This window comes from Zonotrichia leucophrys, chromosome Z (assembly GCF_028769735.1).
Source record: "Zonotrichia leucophrys gambelii isolate GWCS_2022_RI chromosome Z, RI_Zleu_2.0, whole genome shotgun sequence".
Lineage (NCBI taxonomy): Eukaryota > Metazoa > Chordata > Aves > Passeriformes > Passerellidae > Zonotrichia > Zonotrichia leucophrys.
Window position 1 is genome coordinate 2,391,788 of NC_088200.1, and position 19,908 is coordinate 2,411,695.

The 19,908-nt window shown below is 44.7% G+C and overlaps 1 protein-coding gene across 1 annotated transcript in view; it reads left to right on the forward strand.

Annotated features, from left to right (window-relative positions):
* The window catches only part of LOXHD1 (lipoxygenase homology PLAT domains 1), a 171,045-nt gene that overhangs the window by 103,405 nt on the left and 47,732 nt on the right, over positions 1-19,908 (forward strand). The window contains exons 25-30 of the mRNA XM_064736029.1: positions 2,433-2,614; positions 7,848-7,964; positions 12,389-12,551; positions 15,326-15,480; positions 16,264-16,473; positions 18,522-18,645. Of these exons, the coding sequence (XP_064592099.1) occupies positions 2,433-2,614; positions 7,848-7,964; positions 12,389-12,551; positions 15,326-15,480; positions 16,264-16,473; positions 18,522-18,645 (951 nt within the window). The remainder of the gene's footprint in view (positions 1-2,432; positions 2,615-7,847; positions 7,965-12,388; positions 12,552-15,325; positions 15,481-16,263; positions 16,474-18,521; positions 18,646-19,908) is intronic.

Below are 19,908 nucleotides of genomic sequence, written 5' to 3' on the forward strand. Positions count from 1 at the left end.
TTTCTTTGTATCAGAAAAAATAAATTGATTAATAGATGCAGTGATACTTTTTACAGGAGTAACTGTACCTCAGAGACTCAATACATGCATCTCTTCTGTTTTTTTCCACGTTATCCCCATCAATACATGTTTTAATGCAGATGTTGACTATATAATTTATTAATACTGAATATTTTAATTATGTTGGAGCTTCTGGCACACTGTGCCTTTGAGCACATAGTTCGTGTTATCCTGATTTTTGTCAGCAGTCCACATCCAGCCTTTGGAAGCAGTCAGGCCTCTCTGGCAAACATTTTGCACCAGGCCCGCTGTCAGCTTAGGCTTTTTCACCATTTGAACCATCCCCACTGTGCTGTTTACTACATTCTGGTTTCCTAGCAATTAACCTGTGGGTTTCAGTTTGCCAGAGGTAACTAAACTGGCTTGATTTGTTTTATGATGACTCGTGCCAGAATTGTTTCACGATGAAAACATGTCATCCACAGTCCAATTAAAATCATCCCTGTGGGGATACAGCTTTAAAAGTGCCATGTAAATGAATTGGGCATCTGACAGCTGAAAGTTGTGCTGTTGGTGACCTTGTTAGGGCGCTGCTTTGCTGATTCAGTTCTAAGCTGATGTTAATATTCAAGCAACAAGAGCAAGTGCTACAGCCTTCAGCAGAGAGGATAATTTTTAATTCATAATGCATAGTGTGTGATTTTTGGTATGCAGGATTTTTTTTCCCCCTCTTCTTACATTCTGGAGAAACTATTCCAGTTTACTTGCAGCACAGCAGAGCAGATTTCATTGGGTTGGGCAGGAAGAATATTGAGTATCTCCAGGCTGACTCTCTGTAGAAGAAAACTTCTTCATCTGTGGCCTCCTGAGAGCTGTATTTAGAGAGCCTGAGCTTTTAATGGATGATTAGTGTCTTATATGGATAATCAGAGTTACTCCAACAGTAATAGAGGTGGTGCTGAGAGACTTCTCCCTACCCTAACAGAGATGCTGACTCTGAAACACAGTGCAAGCTGCTGTAATGTAAAGATCAAATACTACTGAAGATGTGGCAGAGTAGGAGGGTGAGAATGACAAGCAGCTGACAAGACTGTAGTGAGGGATGGGAAAGAATGGAAGTTGTTTAGGGATGCATGGGAGAGAGATGGCCAGGAGCATATCGTGGCGTGGCAGAATCCTGGTGTTGAAGGCTGTGCCTGTGGGTAGTGGGACTGAGGGAAAGCCTCTTCCTGAGGCAGGAGAGGTCCCTGCAGAGCTGTTCAGTGATGCCCAAGCCTTATCTGGTGTTTTGATTTCAGAAAGGATTTAAATGAGTTTGGGACAGGACACAGTTTGGGACAGGACACAGTTTGGGACAGGATACAGTTTGGCACACCTGACACCACATGTGCTCATGAAAGTGGTCTGAACTGCCATCATGGTTATTTGGTCATGGATATGGGGAGTGATTCAGCTAATCCCAAGGAAAGTGCCTTCACTTCTTGATTAAGTGTTTCTGCACTTTATTGACTTTATTGCTGACATCTGGAGATGCACACACTTGTCTGATATTTCTTACTCTGTGAGCTGAACACCATCTCACCTTGAAAACTGAGGATACATTCAGCAAGCCCATAGCAGAGCCAGGAGCAGAGCCCCTGTTCCCATATCCCTGGGTCAGCCTCATTCCTGAGCAAGTCTGAGTCATACTCCAGCAGGACTCAGGACTGAGAAGCTGTGAAGATAGAAGAGAACAAAAGGAGGCAGCACATCCTGAGGTCATGGGACATTCTGGAGAAACTACAGGAAAAGAATAGGGGAGTATTTACGGTCTTGAACATTACTGTTCTGCATTCACCATGGTTCTGAGTTGTAATTTAACCTGTTTGCCTCAGAGTTTCAGGGAGGGTGGTACCAAGTGAAAAATGGAACAGAGGAATTATTAACTTCCTTGTGATGGATTTTTGTCATGTGTTTAGTAATGGAAATATTAGGCATTTTTTATCAATAAGACTATCCTGAATATTTTTCACTGCCTCCAGTTGTCTTAACTTCATCCATCTTCTTAAATGCTCAACAATTTGCAAATTCATGTTTTGCTTTAACTCTTGAGCTGTTGAAATAAATCTTGTTTCAGTAACTTTGGATGGCAAGTATACTGAATGTCATATGTTTAACCTAAAAACTCATTACATCAACTCATATCAAGGTCAATTTGCTTTATAAAGAAAAGGAACTTCCTTATGAAAGGAAATTCCTTTGTATTCTCATAGGACAGACCAACTTGATAATTTAACTGACCACAAGTGTGTGACTGGTACCCTCTCCTCTTTCACTGTTGAGATTTATAACTCATTTTTTGTTTCACTAATTTTTTTTTCCTTAGGGGCATTTCTATGCTGGCTCCTAACTCCTTTTGGCTTGTTTCTGTTTTCTGTCATTTCCTAAACCAGTTGTTCCTTACGAGATCACAGTGTACACCAGTGATATTTTTGGAGCTGGCACGGATGCAGATGTCTTCATTGTTCTTTATGGAAGTGATGGGATTTGCACTCAGCAAAAATCCCTGTGCCTCAACAAGAGAGAGCAAAGGATGTATTTTGAAAGGAATTCAGTGAATCAGTTCATCGTGGAGGTAAGATTGAAGCATGGGGGGCATTGGGGAGCATGCAGTGGTCAGGAATAGACACCCTCAATCCTCTCTATTCTTGTACTGTGAAACCATCAAATTTATCTAATCAACAGAAAGTGCTTTAATAATGCCTGAGATGAGCCTTGCAAAGATGTGGGAGGTCACAAAATGAGGAAGGCCATGTCAGCCCCTGCCCCTCCCTCCTCCTCACCTCCATTGGCACCAAGGATGCATTTCCAGGCTGGGGAAGGGCCAGAGGCCGTTTCCAAAATGACAGTGAGAGTGGAAATCCTGACCAGGATGTGTCACCACTGCTCTGCTCCTCACTGGTCTCACCCAGCTCGGTCACTGCTGCTCTGCTCTGGGCTGGAGTAGCCTCACCTTGAGTGCTGAGGGCACTTTTGGGTGTCACAATATAAAAAAAGTCATTAAGCTGTTAGAGAGCATCCAAAGAAAGCCACAGGGAGGTGATGGGCCTTGAGGGGAAGCTGTGTGAGGAGCAGCTGAGGGCACTGGGTCTGCTCAGCTGGAGAAGAGGAGATTGAGAGGAGAATCCACCACAATTCAAATTTCCTCATGAGGGGAAGAGGAAGGGCAGACACTGATCCCTGCACTGTCATGGGCAGACAGGACTGAGGAAACAGCATGAAGGGGAGATTTAGGTTGCGTATCAGGGAAAGGCTCTCCCCCAGAGAGTGCTGGCACTGCCCAGGCTCCCCAGGGATGGGCACAGCCCCGAGGCTGCCAGAGCTCCAGGAAAGTTTGGTCAATGCTCCCAGGGATGCCCAGGGTGGGATTGTTGGGGGTCTGTGCAGGGCAGGAGCTCGACTGATGATCATTGTGGGTCCCTGTGATTCTGTGATTCTCTTGCAGTCTGCAATACTTAAAAGCATAACGCTTTTCCTTCTGTATCCTCAGGCAGAGAAATCATTTCTTTGCTGTAGACAATGTGATTTTTTAATACCCAGGCTAACTTTTTGAAAGATCTTACCAAGTATTTCCTGAAGTGTTTGCACAACTGTATGCAAATAGTAAACCAGTGCACATCAAAGAGAGAGCTCATTTACATCTACAGTGTTAAGCAATTCCTATTTACAGTATATTCCTATTGCTGAGGATTTGTAAGAGGCAAAAAACACAGCCAGACCTGCTCTGGCTTATCCTGTTGATGCTGCTCCATGCCCTTCCCTTCCCTTCCCTTCCCTTCCCTTCCCTTCCCTTCCCTTCCCTTCCCTTCCCTTCCCTTCCCTTCCCTTCCCTTCCCTTCCCTTCCCTTCCCTTCCCTTCCCTTCCCTTCCCTTCCCTTCCCTTCCCTTCCCTTCCCTTCCCTTCCCTTCCCTTCCCTTCCCTTCCCTTCCCTTCCCTTCCCTTCCCTTCCCTTCCCTTCCCTTCCCTTCCCTTCCCTTCCCTTCCCTTCCCTTCCCTTCCCTTCCCTTCCCTTCCCTTCCCTTCCCTTCCCTTCCCTTCCCTTCCTTCCCTTCCCTTCCCTTCCCTTCCCTTCCCTTCCCTTCCCTTCCCCTTCCCTTCCCTTCCCTTCCCTTCCCTTCCCTTCCCAGAACCTTCCCTTCTTCCTTGCTATAGCACCAACACTGACTTCACAGAGGCTTTTACATCTTCTCTCTATTTTGAGTCTGGTTTGTTTTTGTAATTGAATGGAAATTTTAAACCAATTTTTAAAATACTTGCAGCCCACATTGTTGTTGCATGTCATGAATCATAAAATAAATCCCCAGTGTGATTCCTTTAAAACAAAGAATAAGACTTATTTCAGTGGAGTTTCCATACTATTTTTCATAGTAGAGGTTGCATTAATCCACAGGTATAAATCTTAAACCGAGTGTTCTGCTTAAGTCTTTATTACATAAGATTTATTTCAATTTTGGTGGAATCTGAAGCATCAGTACTTTTCTTAGATTAAGTGAGAGAAAATGCAGTGTGTTCTACCGATTTATAACATCACATTAACCTGTCCCCAAACTTCATTCTCACTTCACCAGTTCCTCTTTCTGCAGGAGATGGGAACAAAGCAAAATATATTTTTCTTTCACCTGCTTGTGTAGGGCCATAATTTGGAGTTCAACAGACCTTGAAAACAATTTGGGGGGTTTCAGAAAACACAAACTGGGAATTGTCTGTTTGCTTTGTGGTTCTACCTCCCTCTATCATTTTGTATTTTGCAAAAGAGGCATGAAAGATTAGAGACTGCTCTTTGCTATGCTTCCAAGTGATGATTTGCTGGAGATGCCTAGAGCAGGGCAAAGCCCACTTCTTCTTTAACATGGATCTTGACTGCTCAAGCATCATTTTATTGCTACGTATTGATTAAAAGTCTCAGTGAAAGATGAGTATTTGGACAGGACAAAAGAGGAAAAATAATTTTTCCCTAATGTATACTTGTGTGTAAGTGTGTGAGTTTTAGAAATGAGTTTGGATAGTTTAATTATTTTGTGGTGAATCTTGTGCTGTCTGAAGTTGGAGCAGGGCTGCTGGAGTCAAACCCAGTTTGTTCAGAGTGTGGATTCCTTGGGTAGTGCAGACCTACTGACCTATGGAGCCTTCTAAAACCACTGCTGTCTTTGCTTCTGTATGGCTGGGTGAGAAGGGAGCAGTCTCCAGTGATGGAAATGGATATGCTCCATTTTCTAGCCAAGAAAATCAGACTCTGAAGCCCCAAGGACAGAAGGACAGCTCAGTGTTCTACATGCAAAGGTCTGAAGCCAGCCTTGGGTATTTGAAGGCCAGCTACACAAAAGTTTGCACTGGAATAACCAAAAGCTAATACTTAGAAGCAAATTTCAATTTTTCCTGCTTAAGCCTTTGAAAGGGAAGTGAGTTAAAAGTAATGCACTAGTAACAAATTACTCAATTAATAAGGTGAGGCATAAAAACCCAGTAGCAACTTCATAAGATAATCAACCTGTTGGCTTTCTCAGAATGGCATTGGGATTCTCTGGCAGAAGAGGAGAGATAATATAAAATGCCAGGCTGTTTGTAGAGTACTTCAACCTCAAAGTTATTCTTCCAGTATTAAAAGAATACACACAAGTGTTTAAAAAAGAAAGTGATTTAAAAATAGTAGTTTAAGATGCAGCTGCATTCCAGTTTCATAGAATCACAGAATCAATTAGGCTGGAAAAGACTTCTGAGATCATCAGGTCTGGCCTGGTCACCAGAACAGAGCACTGAGGGCCACATCCCCTCATTCCTTTCATGCCTTCAGGGACAGTGGCTATACCACCTCCCTGGGCAGACCATTTCAATGTCTAATCATCCTTTCTGTGACAAATTTCTTCCAAATGTCCAAACTAAACCTCCCCACAGCCTAGGACTGTGTCCTCGTCCTGTCCCTGTTCCCTGGAGCACAGCCCGACCCCCCGGCTGTCCCCTCCTGTCGGGAGCTGTGCAGAGCCACAAGGGCCCCCTGAGCCTCCTTTGCTCCAGGCTCAGCCCCTTCCCAGCTCCCTCAGCCTCTCCTGGGGCTCCAGCCCCCTCCCCAGCTCCGTTCCCTGCCCTGGACTGTGGTATTGCACTAAATAGTTACTTAGTTGTTTGCACTGAATGTTGGGAAAATATGTTATTGGGTCACGTGGATGGTATATTCCCCCTCACATGGTTCCTCCCTCACCCCCCTGGTCTCTGTACCCCTGGTGGTCTGCCCCAGGGATGGTCCCTCCCCTCGCCCCTCCCCAGTGTTATCCCATCGCTCCAGCCCCTCAGTGTCCTTGTCGATTCGAGGGATCCAGAGCTGGACACAGCACTCGAGGTGCTGCCTCACCAGTGCGAAGTACAGGGACAATTTCCAAGCCTTCATTCCCACTCATGCGGAGAAGCCTGAGATGAAGGATTGCTGCTGTGCAGCCAGACTTTTCTCATATGGTGGGTAATTTGTCCAGAGCAAGGTTCTCTCCATTTTGGAGCAGAAGTCCAGGGAAAACTTTTAGCCAAAATGCAAATTAGGGCATAACTCCAGGGGAGGCCACGGAGATGCTGCCAGGGCTGGAGCCCCTCTGCTCTGGAGCCAGCCTGGCACAGCTGGGGCTGCTCAGCTGCACCAGAGAAGCTCCAGGGACACTTGAGAGCCCCTGCCAGGGCCTAAAAGGGACTTAATAAAAGAGGGTGAGGGGCTTTTTATGTAGGCAGATAGAACAAAGGTCAGTGGTATTAAACTGACAGAGGGCAGGGTTAGATGGGATATTGGGAAGGAATTCTGCCCTGTGAGGGTGATGGAGCCCTGGCACAGGTTTTGCAGAGAAGCTGTCGTTGCTCCATCCCTGGAAGTGTTCAAGGATATGGTTTGGAACCCCCTGGTCTAATGGAAGGTGTCCCTGCCCATGGCAGGAGGGGGGAACTGACTGATCTTTATGGTCCTTTTGCACCAAACCTATTCTAGGATTTTACTTTATAATTCTACAATATATCAGCACTAACATTTTCTCCCCTGAAACTTCAAACAACCTGGAAAAATATGAAATAAGGTAGAGAAGTGGTGTCTGAAAAGCCACCAGTTGTTCATGTTCCAATATTTCCCTTTTTAAAATTTTTGGGGGTTCTGCTTGTTTGGTTTTGTCTCAGGTTTTTTGTGTTGCTGAAATGGCTCCTGAGTATTAAAGAGTCTTTTTTCCCAGCCCCGCGACCGAAGAAGAAGTCAGGATTCCTCAGCTCTGGTTCTCAAGGTTGCTTATTTTCTCTTATTTAATACATTCTCTTTCTGACCAGCTGAGGTCTGTCCAGCAGGTTGGGTTGAGACCCAGTGACAACCCTTGGGGTGGTGTTAGCATTTTATACTAAAAACTACTTTATTTACAATAATTTTCCAATACCTATAACATATGTTAGACACTCTGTTTCTACTCTAAACCAATCCAGAAGTGTCACCATCCCAGCAGAAGATGAAGGACAAGAAGAAGAAGGAGAAAGACTGGACATGCCCAGATTCCTCTATCTTGCCTCTTGAACCCCTGTTCTGAAAAACCCAAATTGTACTTTTTCACCCTGTGATAAATTAACTATCATTCTACTCAAACCCTTGTGGCTTGTAACTCTTCACACAAGGTTGGTAATTGTTTCCATGGGTTAAAATCGAAGGCACAGGTGTTTTTGACTCTGTGCCAAGGTCTCTGAGCCCCCTGGGCAGGGTCTCAAGCAGTCAGAGGAATGTCCTGGGTTCTGACAGTTTTGGTGCTTGTTAATTTGTTTGTTTGTCTGTTTGTTTGTTTGTTTGTTTGTTTCTCTGCAGCTGGAGGACGTTGGTGACATTATTGAAAAGATCCGCATCGGACACAACGGCGGCGGGCTGAACTCAGGGTGGCACTTGGATCGTGTGACAATCCGGAGGCTGCTGCCAAACGGGAAGGTAGGCTCTGAAATCCCTGCACATCCCCAGGAGCCACCACTTCCATCTCCCAGATTGCATCTCCTGTGTACAAAGTGTGATTAACAGTGAAAAACTGCTCCCTGAAGAGAAATGCGCACTAAACTTGCTGGAGCCTGGGGATCTGGGGACAACAAACGCGTGTTTTGTTCTTCAAATGTTGATGATAAGGCTCTGAAATAATTACTTTTTTTGAGACTTCGTGTTTTCATGCGTACTTCTGTTTTCAGGGATCACAGGGAAGGGAGCGGAAAGTGGGCGTAGTATTTTAAAATAAAAAGTGTTGTTGCCAAACACGGACAAGGAACAATTTTGTCAGTCCCTTAATCCTGGAAGAAAGAAATGCTAGGAGCCAGTACAATTAAGGCAAGCAAAATGCCTCTCAGTGCAAATCTCTGAATCATGTTAAAAAAATCAAGTTAGATTATAGGATTTTCTGCTGTTCATGTGAACAAGACTAACACAATTCAGTCAGATTGGTCACCTTGGTCCTGTCCACGTAAGAAAGTGTCTCTCAGCCCTGCTTTCAGATGCTGGCTATAGCAACAGGGATGAATCTGGCTCTGGGGAGGTTCAAAAGAAAATCACCTCTTCAGGGCCAGCTCAGAATTGCAGCAGTAGCTGCATTGTAGAAGACCTGGACTCTTTCCTCTTATTCCAAAGGGATGTCAGCTTTTATCTCCCCTCAGGTCTGCGCACTCCTCAGGTGACTCCTAATGCCAAGATCAGCCATGGTGATCCCACTTCTCATCTTGCTTCCTCCTTCAAAATTTGCAGGATATGTTTTATTCTCTTTGCTACACAATCAGCTCACAGGTCTTCTTCCTTGAACCCTCCTCACCATAGAATTGTTTCTGGGATTGTTTAGGTTGAAAAAGAGCTCCAAGACCATCGAGTCCAACCATTCCCCCAGCACTGCCAAGTCCACCACTGACCCATGTCCCCAAGTGCCACATCCACATGGCTTTTAAATCTACAGGAATGGGGACTTTTCTACTGCCCTGGGCAGCTCTGCCAGGGCTGGACAACCCTTTCTGGGAAGAAATTTTTCCCAATATCCAGTGTAAATCTTCCCTGGTGCACCTTGAGGCTGTTTCTTCTCCTCCAGTCCCATGATCCTCATGAGCAGAGCCCAATCTCCACCTGGCTCCAGCCTCCTGTCAGGGAGTTGTGCAGAGTGAGAAAATCCCTCTTCTTCTCCCGTTTCCATCCTCCTGGACAAGCTTCTTCACAAGCCAATACCCTCGGATTGCTCCTCTTTATCACCTTTTTGACAATCTGACATTATCAGATTCTGTGTATTGCCTAACCCTTGCTTAGGTTAATGAACAGGTATGCGGTGTTTTCAAAGATATTGGTCACAAGCTGGAGAAGATAAAGAGGGGGGCACCCAAATGTGTGGAAACCAAGGGAAAAGAGATTCCTGGGCTGCCTCTTTCTGCACTGGCCTTAAACTGAGCACTTTGGGAAGTGCCTGAGAGCTCTGTCTTGGGTGCTCCTCAACCTGACGAGAGAGGGTCCTGGGGCTGCACCCCCTCCTCAGCCACTGCAGCAGCCCTGAAGGGCAGGTGGGGAGGAACCTGAGGAGGGAGGAAGGGAGGAAAGCCCTGAACGACTTGGGAATGGAGAGATTCACAATTCTGCTGATCTTTTGATTATGGCATGGCAAAAAAAAAAGAAGAAAGCAGAGCGCTGCATGATGCCGCTGATCAGCCGCAGGATATTATGACCTGCCACAGGATAGCAATATGCTGCCAGTGCTTCTAAAAGCTCTGCTACCTGATTAGACTGCTAAGATGTGTCTAGATGTATCTGTAGAGCTGCAAAAGAAAAAATGAGGTCAGTAACTTTTCAGATTAAATTGAAAGCACTTGGGTAGGAAACTGGGATTGTTGCGTGCTGAAAAAACCATCTTGGCATGCCAATTATAGTTGATAATTATATTTCATTTGTTACAACTTGGAGAAGGGGAGAAGCATTGACTTTTAGCACAGTATCATACCCTCCTTCTAGCTTAGGTCAGACTCAGACTCTAACAGTTAAATTCTGTTCAGGGCTGCAAGAGTATTTTACTGTTGGTAATATAAACCAGGGCACTTTACATTGCTTAGCTATTAATACAATCACTAACAGGGAAACCCCAATAAAAACCGCGGCAGTGGCATGGTGATTATCAATAATGAGACAATTAACTCTTGCAGTAAGTGCACATTATGCCCCACTGTGCTGTCGCTCCAGTCCCTAGATATCTTGTTACCAAATAAACAGTGTTTGCATCAACGGCCCATACAGCCAGCAGTATGAATGTTCAGGAGCTGTTGAAATCTTCAGTGAGAAATGTGACTGAAGTGGGATCTCTATCAGGAGGAGAGAGTTTCAGCACTGAAGCATCGTTCTGGAAAGCCCTCTCTTCCCAGCCTGCAGGTGTGGAGATAAGCACTGTTCATCAGCGCGGCGTACAGTCAGATAATACAGGTGAAGTGGTCAGACAGCCAGTGCAGAAACGAGGAGGCAGGAATTATTAGGTACTGCATCCTGCTTGTGTAGCACAAATAACACTTGAAAGTAAAAGATGTGAAATCACCTGAAGTGCTGCCAGTTTCCTTTGACACCATTTTGTATGCCACGCTCCAAACCTCCTCCTGGAGTTAAACATCTCTGTCTGGGGTTAAACCGCAGCGCTGCGGGGAGTGGCAGAGGGGAGGAGAAATGGGCTTTCATTAGCAGCAGAGGATTTGGGCTGTGTGCACTCCAAGTGTGATTCTGCTGCAGTCACACGAGCCCCGTGGAGGGGCTCTGCTCCCACAGACTGGCATCTCTGGGTGGTGACACTGTGACCTGCTCACTCCAGGCTGGCTGTGATCAGAGTGCTCATCTGCTCCTGTGTGCACAAGCTGTTCCTCCCCACTGATGGTGTCAGCGAGGGCAGGACCTGCAGTTCCAGGCTGTAGCACACAGTCACAACAATGTTCAGCACTGCTACAGTGAGATCTATTCCCTTCCATTGCTGTGTATTAATATTTAATATTTAAATAGAGAAAGTAGTGAAGCAAGGGCCCTGTATTGGCTTGGTAAGTAATCACAGCAGGGTAATTAAGGTGGAAATTATTCATAAAGAGTGTCTACAAGAGAGCTGGAGAGGGATTTTGGACAAGAGATGGAGGGACAGGATAAGGGAAAATGGCTTCAGATTGACAGAGAGCAGGGTATTAGATATTAGAAATAAATTCTTGACTGTGAGGGTGGGGAGACCCAGGTTTCTCAGAGAAGCTGTGGCTGCCACTGGATCCCTGGGAATGTCCAAGGACAGGCTGGTCAGGGCTTGGAGCACCCTGGGACAGTGGAATATGTCCCTGCCCATGACAGGGGCCTTGGAACCAGATATCTTTAAGGTCCCCTCCAGTCCAAAACAACCCCTCTGGGATGCTGTTAACCTCCACTGGCATGCTATATATGATATGAAAGTGATGCCACACAGTATTCTGGAAAGAGCAGAAAGTCCCTGTGAAGGGTAAGAGATAAATTATGAGCTTGTCAGTAAAGAAAAGGACTTTTTTTTCTGTATTTATTTACTGTGAGATTAAAACTAACTTACTTATTTTATTTTATTTTTTTTTTGTTCAGACTTGTGGCCTTTGTGTCTTGCATGGTGGCTCATGCTCCTCTCTTCATGAAGTCTTAGCCTGGGGTGCCCAGCAGAAAAGCTGCCTGCATCTTGCCATCTTAAGGGAGGCCTTATGGGAGTCTGCTCTTAATGAATAGTCTGGGATTAATTTTGTTTACCAAGTGGAAAACACATGTTCTATTGTTTTCGTCTGTTTGATGATATAAATCATATTTGTTTCCACCAAAGTGAAGTCAAAACAAAAGATCAAAAATTAAATCATTATTTTTCTCCTCTTATTGCATGTATGGGAATTGCCTGGAACCCAGCTTGAGTGACTGAATTACAGGCAAAATCATGAAGTATTGAGCTCAGGGAAAAAAAAAAAAAAAGAAAAAGCCCTACTAGCTTCAAAGAAAATGCTGCCTGAATAAGGGTTGAAGAGGAATTGCAGAGTCTCAGTAAAGCAGAGCTTCAGCAGGAATGGTGCAGTCCTGGTTAGGAATTTCCAAGTTTCAATACTGGGAAGGGCAGAGATCTGCTGGATCATGCAGCCACTCTCACACACCCACTGGGAATCCTGTTTTCTGCTGCATGCTCAGTGCTTCTTCTGAGAGCCCTCAGATGTCCTCCCTCTGGAGGAAATGCATTTCTGTGCCCTCTTTTAGGTCTGCCTCTACACACTCGTGCACACATACATGAGTTGAAAATCCTTGCCTGCCTGTCAGAGTGTTTTCAAAGGGAAATGCTAACGTGTGTTCATGTTGTTTTGAAGAGATTTCCTCTGTCGTGTTTACTGCAGGGCTCGGAAACTGTCACATTTCCATGTGAAAGATGGCTTGCAAAGTCTGAAGATGATGGTGAGACTGTCAGGGAACTGGTGCCATCTGATATCTTTACTGAAAAGCTCCTGAAGGATGGGACACTCAAGCAGATAGAAGAAGAAGTTGAAGAACCTTTAGAAGGTAATATAATCCTAGGAGTAGGTAAGGATGACTTGTCTGATTTTTTGAAGGAAAACATTTGGATGAGTGGTTCAGTGCCATGCTGGTACTACTGTTCTCTTTCCCTTCCTGTTCTCTGCCTCTCTCACACCTGGGGCACTTCTGTGCAATAATATCATTATTTTCCTCTGGGACTTTTAAGAGTCCTTCCACACCCATAATTTCCATGTCTCCTCTGATGCCTAACAAAATTCTTGTCTTCCAGGCTGTGTTAACCTCTCTTCATTCATTTGCCCAGCTTCACCTGTCCCGTGCACTCTGCCTCTTCCTTTCCCATCCTGTGAGTCTAATTAATGCTCCTTTTTCCTCCAAAAGTTGTATTGCCTGCTGCCCTTCAGGTACACATGCATAACCTTTAAAACCTGGTTCACTGCAGCCACCTTCACCTCATTAAAGTGCCTCCCAGGAGGAGAAAAAATTCTTGTTCAGCTCTGAGTTTATCGTACAAAGTGGTGACATTCGGTGTTTGGCTTTACTGGTAGCTGAAGCAAATGAAAAAGAACTGAAATTTCACCCCTAAGCCACCACATGGCCAGCTGCTTGTACCTCTTTTTCCTCTAGAAAAAGGGTCTCCTTTTCTCACCCAGAGCTCATTATGTCCTTGAGAGAGGTCATGGACTTCCTCATCCTGAGCAGAGCTAAAGGAATTCAGCTGCCATTTTCGTTCTTGCCTCTTGCATCTGGAAACAAGATGATTCAACTGAGAAAATAAGTTCTGTCACTGCTTCTTTTCTTTCAGAGTCTGACTTGCATTTGCTGTAGAACATTGTCAGGGTGGAATTAATGTGGATTGTTTTCCATTGCCAAGGGAAGAGATGCCTTGCTGGAAGGAAGACTGCTGTCCTTCTTCCTGGTAGCTTATGGGAGATTTCTTTTCCTGCAGTTTCCCTACAAACTAAGTGGGAAAGACTAAATTTTCCCATTTAGTAATTGATTTTAAAATTGTCTTTAAAATCAGTTGTCTTTAATTGATTTTAAAGACAATTTTAAAAGCAATAACTAAGTGGTAAAACTGGCAAGGGTGGACCAGAGTAGTGGTGGATGGCCCATTCCTGGAAACATTTGAGCTCAGGTTGGAGGAGGCTCTGATAAACCAGGTTTATTCCCTGTGGAGGGTGTCACTACCCATGGCAGGTGGGTTGGACAAGGTGGCCTTTAAAGGTCTCTTCCAACCCAAACAAATTGATGATTCAATGATCCTATGATATCTAGGTGCCTGCATGACATTTTCCTTAACTTGTTAATTTCTGTTGCTTTACCTTGGATCAGTTACCATTTGTTAATTAACCTACGTGACTCACTTTTCCTTCTGAAGGCAAAGCCTTGAAACAAGTTTTACAATCTACGGAATAGAATGTTTGAATTGTTGAAAGTTTCTTCTGGCATGGAGCTAGGGCTAAGTTTGGGAACTTCTGCTTTAGATATGAAATATCTGGGACAAGGATTAAATCTTCTGCATGTCTGTGAGTCCTCATACATCTTGGGCAGCGACACGGTGTAAATGACACTGATGGAAAATCAGCTCGTGGTATTCTGAGGATCATCTTTTTTTAATAATACACTGTGTTTTAGTCCTCAAGGTCTCTAGAACTAGCAAGCAAAGGCCAAGGAGGGATGCATTGACTAATTAGACAATCTGCATTGCTTCCTTCATTACTAAATTAGCAGCTGCCTCTCTAATATGGAGCTGGAACTCTGTAGGACAAATGTGAGGAGGCAAACCAGAAAATCCAGCACTGCACATAGTCCTGGTGGATGTTCTCAGGTGGTGACTCTGATCCATTTCTCAGAGAAATCAATGGAAATCTTTCATGGATGACGAAGCAGAATAGGGTCTGTCTTACTGTGAAAGCAGAAAAAGACAATATAGCAATTTTCTTCAACACTGTTAACGTACACAGAATCCTAACTAAGACTTTGTGCCTCTTGCTCATTTACATTGCCCTGGGATTTGCAGGGAGGCATTCTCCATGGCTCATATGCCACCAGGGTAATCAGAGACTTGTACAGACCCTCACTGTTTTCCTGGAGAGGATAACTGTTCAGTAACTGTTTGTTTTCCCCATATAACTGGGAGAAGAGTAGCAAAATAAAAATAGGAGTATTTAACGGGTTTAGTAAAGCACATTACTAAAGGCATGATGAGGTTTTATTGTCTCATCATTGAGCAAGCTAAAGAGAAAGGGTACTTAAACAGCACAGCTCCAGCCCTTTCTTAATTAAATACTCTCTCAGCAAAAGGACCCAGAAACCTGTTCTCTGTCTGTATGGGGAATTTGTAGAGATACATGCCATTAACTCCTGTAGTAATTGCACATCTGAATTCCCAGTCTTTGTTTATGGAAGATGGAGTATTAAGGATTCACAGCTCTGAGTGGCTTGTTCTCAGATCTGTGTCCCTGGAGCCTCTGTGTGAGAAGGTGCTGAGCTCCCTCACCTCTATCGACTTCCCATCCCGTAATGGCCATAATGATTCTTTGCATTTTTAACCATGAGCTGTGTGATCAAAGCAACATACAGGCATTGATTAGCTGGAGAAAGGGAAAGTCAGCAAATAGCCCATGGATTCTCCAGTCTGTGGATTGGAGACCTCAAAGAAAAACCACATGGGGGGTTTAATACCTCTGCAAGTGACAAGCAGAAAACCTGGGGAACATTTTCTTAGGTAAATTCAGTGTCTAACAAGGATCTTAATATTTCATCTGACCAGAAACCGTCTCTGTTTCTTTCTGCAGTTCACACCTACAAGATCAGCGTGTTCACTGGGGATATCTACGGTGCTGGGACGGATGCCAATGTCTTCCTAAATATCTACGGAGACATGGGGGACATGGGGGAGAGAAAACTCAGCAAATCCGAAACAAACTTCAACAAGTTTGAAAGAGGACAGGTACAAATGTGAAGGGTTAATGACACTTTCCGTTTCTCAGTCTTCAATCTGTCAAGTCAATGACTGCCTTTATAGGCTGAGTTTTCCTATGAGGGATGAATTGATTGATTCCATTTACCACATTCATTACCTCTTAAAATGCTTTGTATGGATTGTCAGCTGGGTATTACAGCTGACAGGCACTGCAGCAAACAGGCAGATGTTCCTATGAAGTCACTGATGGACAAATTATGAGCTTGGTCATGGAAACTGGCTGGAGCTGTGAGCTGCAGATTCCCACAGTCCCTGTGCCACTGACTTGCATGTACACAGTACATGCTGGAATTCACCACAAAACTTGTTAAATTGATGGGACTTAAACTTCAGCTGTATCTGGGATAGTAACACCAAAAGTGATGTCCTGTGGCCTTCCCATGGGTCGCTTGGATAAAATGGTGGCAAGGATTGACTTATCTGGATTGTTCATGCAACTCTAACTGGATTAGAAAGGGAAGTCTACTTAAAAATCTCCCAGGATTTCAATATTCTAACTGGTTGTAAAAGTGGTGCTTCTTGCAGCTCCCCTCCTAGCAGAAGCAGGCTTTAAAGCATTTCCCTGAAGAACAGTTTTAGCTTACAGATATGCCTCAGTAGGCTTCTGCAAAGCTTTTAGCCAAATGCCATCCAGCAATATGGAATTTAAATATATGTGTTCTGTAGCCTCCCTTTTTTTGCCTTTTTTTCCAGTAGATGATCTGTTGAGAGTTTTGTTAACAGAATCCACTGCTCTTGAACACCCTGCAGGAGGACACGTTCACAATACAGGCTGTGGACCTTGGCATCATATACAAGATCAAGATTCGCCATGACAATAGCATGATCAGCCCTGACTGGTTTCTGGAGAAAGTGGAGATCCTGGATGAAACCACAGAGGAGTCGTTTGTTTTCCTGTGCGAGCGCTGGCTCTCTAAAAAGAAAGAGGACAAAAAGATAGAGCGGACACTTTATGAACAGGTACAGTTATGGCTCACAGCAGATTCCATAAAAAATAAAACTCTCATAAAAATAAAATTCTTGAATATCTGGTGGAAGTCCAAGGCAGCTCATTAGAGCCTCAGAGGGCTTTTGGCTTATCCAAAATGAATTTCTGGTTTTCAGACGAGAAAGTCTGAAAGTAATGCCACTCTCAGCCCATTATCACTAGCTCTGTAATTTGCAATTTCAGCAGAAAAATCACAGAGTGTAAGTGGAACCCTTCAGATGAGAGTTCGCTACCTTGCTGATACACAGCATTTCCCTGCTGCTGTCCTTGCCATGCCCACAAAGCAGGTGATTAGTGGGTCTCACTATTCAAAGTCCTCCAGCCAGAGTGGTGGGTCCATTCACTTCATCCTCACTTGGACTGGGTGTTTATTTCTTTTCAGATCCCCATTCCACCACTGCCTGACATAAAAGCCAGGTCCCTCTGCTACCACTCAAAGCACCAAATGTTTTTTTAGTGAAGTGTCCTTTCTACTTGCACGCTCTCCATTGCTTATCAGCCTAGTGCAGCTAATTGGAATTCGAGGTACATGCTCTAATTAAAATTAGCAAACAAGATTAATAGACTTCTCTTACTTCTATACAGTAAGACATAATAAAGCAGCTGATTATAAGTTCATTTTATTTAAGGAGTCCACTTTGCCAAGTACGCTGTAAGTGACAGTTACCACTAAAGTGATCATCAATGGAATTGTCCTGGACTCATCCTGAAGGCAGCAGAGTGGATGTAGGAGGAGTTACACCATGGATGAGTGTTGCCTTATGCTGCCTCATAAAACTGCAGCACACAACCCTGTCAGTGCTTCTGGACAGCCTTACCCTGTTGCTTCTATCAATTCATAATGAGGAAAAACTAATCACTCAATTTTTTTTTAATTATTTGACAGTGTGCCTCACACTGTCAAGTAATTATTTGACATTAACCTCACATCTATTTTTTTCAAAAGCCTCACATTTATTCGTCAATGACACCAAATGCATTGTCAGTAACTCTTCAAACACAGCCACTGTTTCACATCACTCAGGTTTGCAGTATTCTGCCTCTTGTATATTTGACCTGTACCTAATGAGCAGCCCTGGGAGAAGGAGCTGGGGGTGCTGTGGGTGAGAGCTGGGCCTGCCCCAGCCTGAACCCCCTGCCCTGGGCTGATCCCCAGTGTGGGCAGCAGGGCAGGGGGATCCTGCCCCTGTGCCCCTGGGCTCAGGTGAGAGCCCACCTGCAGAGCTGCCCCAGCCCTGGCTCCAGCAGCACAAGGAGCTGGAGCTGCTGCAGGGAATCCAGAGGCACCAATATGATCAGAGGGATGGAGCAGCTCTGCTGAGAGAATTGGGACTGTTCAGCCTGAGAAGAGGCAGCTTTGGGGTGACCCAATTGTGGCTTTCCAGTACCTGAAAAGAGGTGACAAGAAAAATGGAGAGAGACAATTTAAAAGGGCCTGGAGTGATGGGACAGGAGGGGTATGGGTCCAGATTGAAAGAGAGATGGTTTAGATTTCATATTAGAAAAAATTCTTCCCTGTGAGGATGGGAAGAATATCTGAGGGTGCCCAGAGCAGCTCTGACTGTACCTGGATCCCTGGCAGTGTCCAAGGTCAGGTTGGATGGGGCTTGGAGTGACCTGGGATAGTTGAAGGTGTCCCTGCCCATGGGGAGTTGGAGCAAGATGACATTTAAGGTCCCTTCTGTGATCCTATGAGCTCTGGCACTGCTCCATTGATCTGAATTTCAGACAGCCTCAGACAATTTCAGACAGGCAGCACAGAAAAGGTCACAACTCACAAGACTCTTATGTCTGTTATATTTTCTTTTAATGTAACACACATCCAAAACGGCCTGCCAGGGTTACCAATGAAGTAAATGAAAATCCACCAGTACAATACAAGTCACATTTATTCAAGCTACACTGACCAAAAAGGTACCTGGGGGACTAGAGGCATTTCTTCTCATGTTCTTGGAGGCACAAGGAAACGGGACACCACGAGAGCTCAGCCTCATTATTTTCCCAACCATTCCCCACCCAGAGCTACAATGGCGAGCGGAACAGCCTGGATGGAGCCTCGCTCAGTGTGTCCAGCCAGGACAGCAATGCCAACACGAAGGAGCCCAAAAAGTCCAGCCTGGTCAAGGCAGCAGAGGAAGGTTCACGTGAGTGGTTGTGGCTGAGTGTTTGGTTGCATGCATCCCTGTGCTCCTGGCTTTCAGTGCTTAAGAAGCTGTGTTCATCCTGCTCAAGAGCCAGGAGAGGCAGAACAATTACTACTCTTCCTTTGTGCTGTGACTGCTTTGGGAAAGGCTGGATCAGGACTTGTGTTTCTGTGTTTGCAGTGCTTAAGAGGCTGTGTTCATCCTGCTGAAGAGCCAGGAGAGGCAGAACAATTACTTCTCTTTCTTTGTGCTGTGACTGCTTTGGGAAAGGCTGGATCAGGACTTGTGTTCCTGTGTTTGCTGCTTTTCCTGCAGCTCTCTGACCTCAGCAGTGGGATAAGTCATGAAATTCACAGAAAATCCAGTGTTTCCAAACTGTTTGACTTAATTGAGATGGCATTTCAAGATGAAATGTTATTTAATTTGAATTTAAATGTGATTTATTTTTAGAACTTGTTAGGTGTCTTTTTCCTTGCCACACATAGTGTGCATCACAACAGCTGTTCCGTGGGTCTAGTGGAGGGTGTCCCTGCCCATGGCAGGGGGATTGGAATGAAATTAACTTTAAGGACCCTTCCAACCTTGCTTTTCTATGATTCCATGATTTATATACCCTTTTTATGACTACCTCGGTGTTCCAGGACAATGTCTTATGGGCTAAATTGAAACTACAGTTCTTTGATATCCTACACAAGGCCTTTTAGCTTTAGATTAAGATTTTAGATGTGTGATTACAATACTACATTTTACTGACTGAACAGCAGCTGCATCACAGTTACTGTCTGTCTATGTGCTTTTAATCCACAGCAAGCACAAAATGATTAAATTTATCTTAAGCTTCCATGGTAAATGAAGTGAAAATTATGTCATTTTCCTCAGGAGTTAAAGATTGCTCTCCAGGGGGACTCACACAGAGCCCAGAGGTGGTCACAGGGATGGTTTGCAGCTCCTCTGATGCCCAGTAGCTTGAGGTGTGTCAGCTGGGTTGCACATCCCACACCTTTCACTTGGAGACAGATTTAATGCTGCAGATTGCTAAACCTGGCCTGCAACCCATGTGTCTTGGGGCAGCCCTCCTTTTGCAATCCCACATTGTGTTCAAATAAAAAAAATAAGTGATTTCCATGTTCCTTCTGATATTACTTCTCTGCAGTGACAATGGATAACATCTGCCACGTTGGCATCCCGTGTAGTTTCACAAATAATGGATGAAATATCATCATTTCCCAGGGGAGCTCCTCTCCAGCAGAGCTAGGAGAGCAG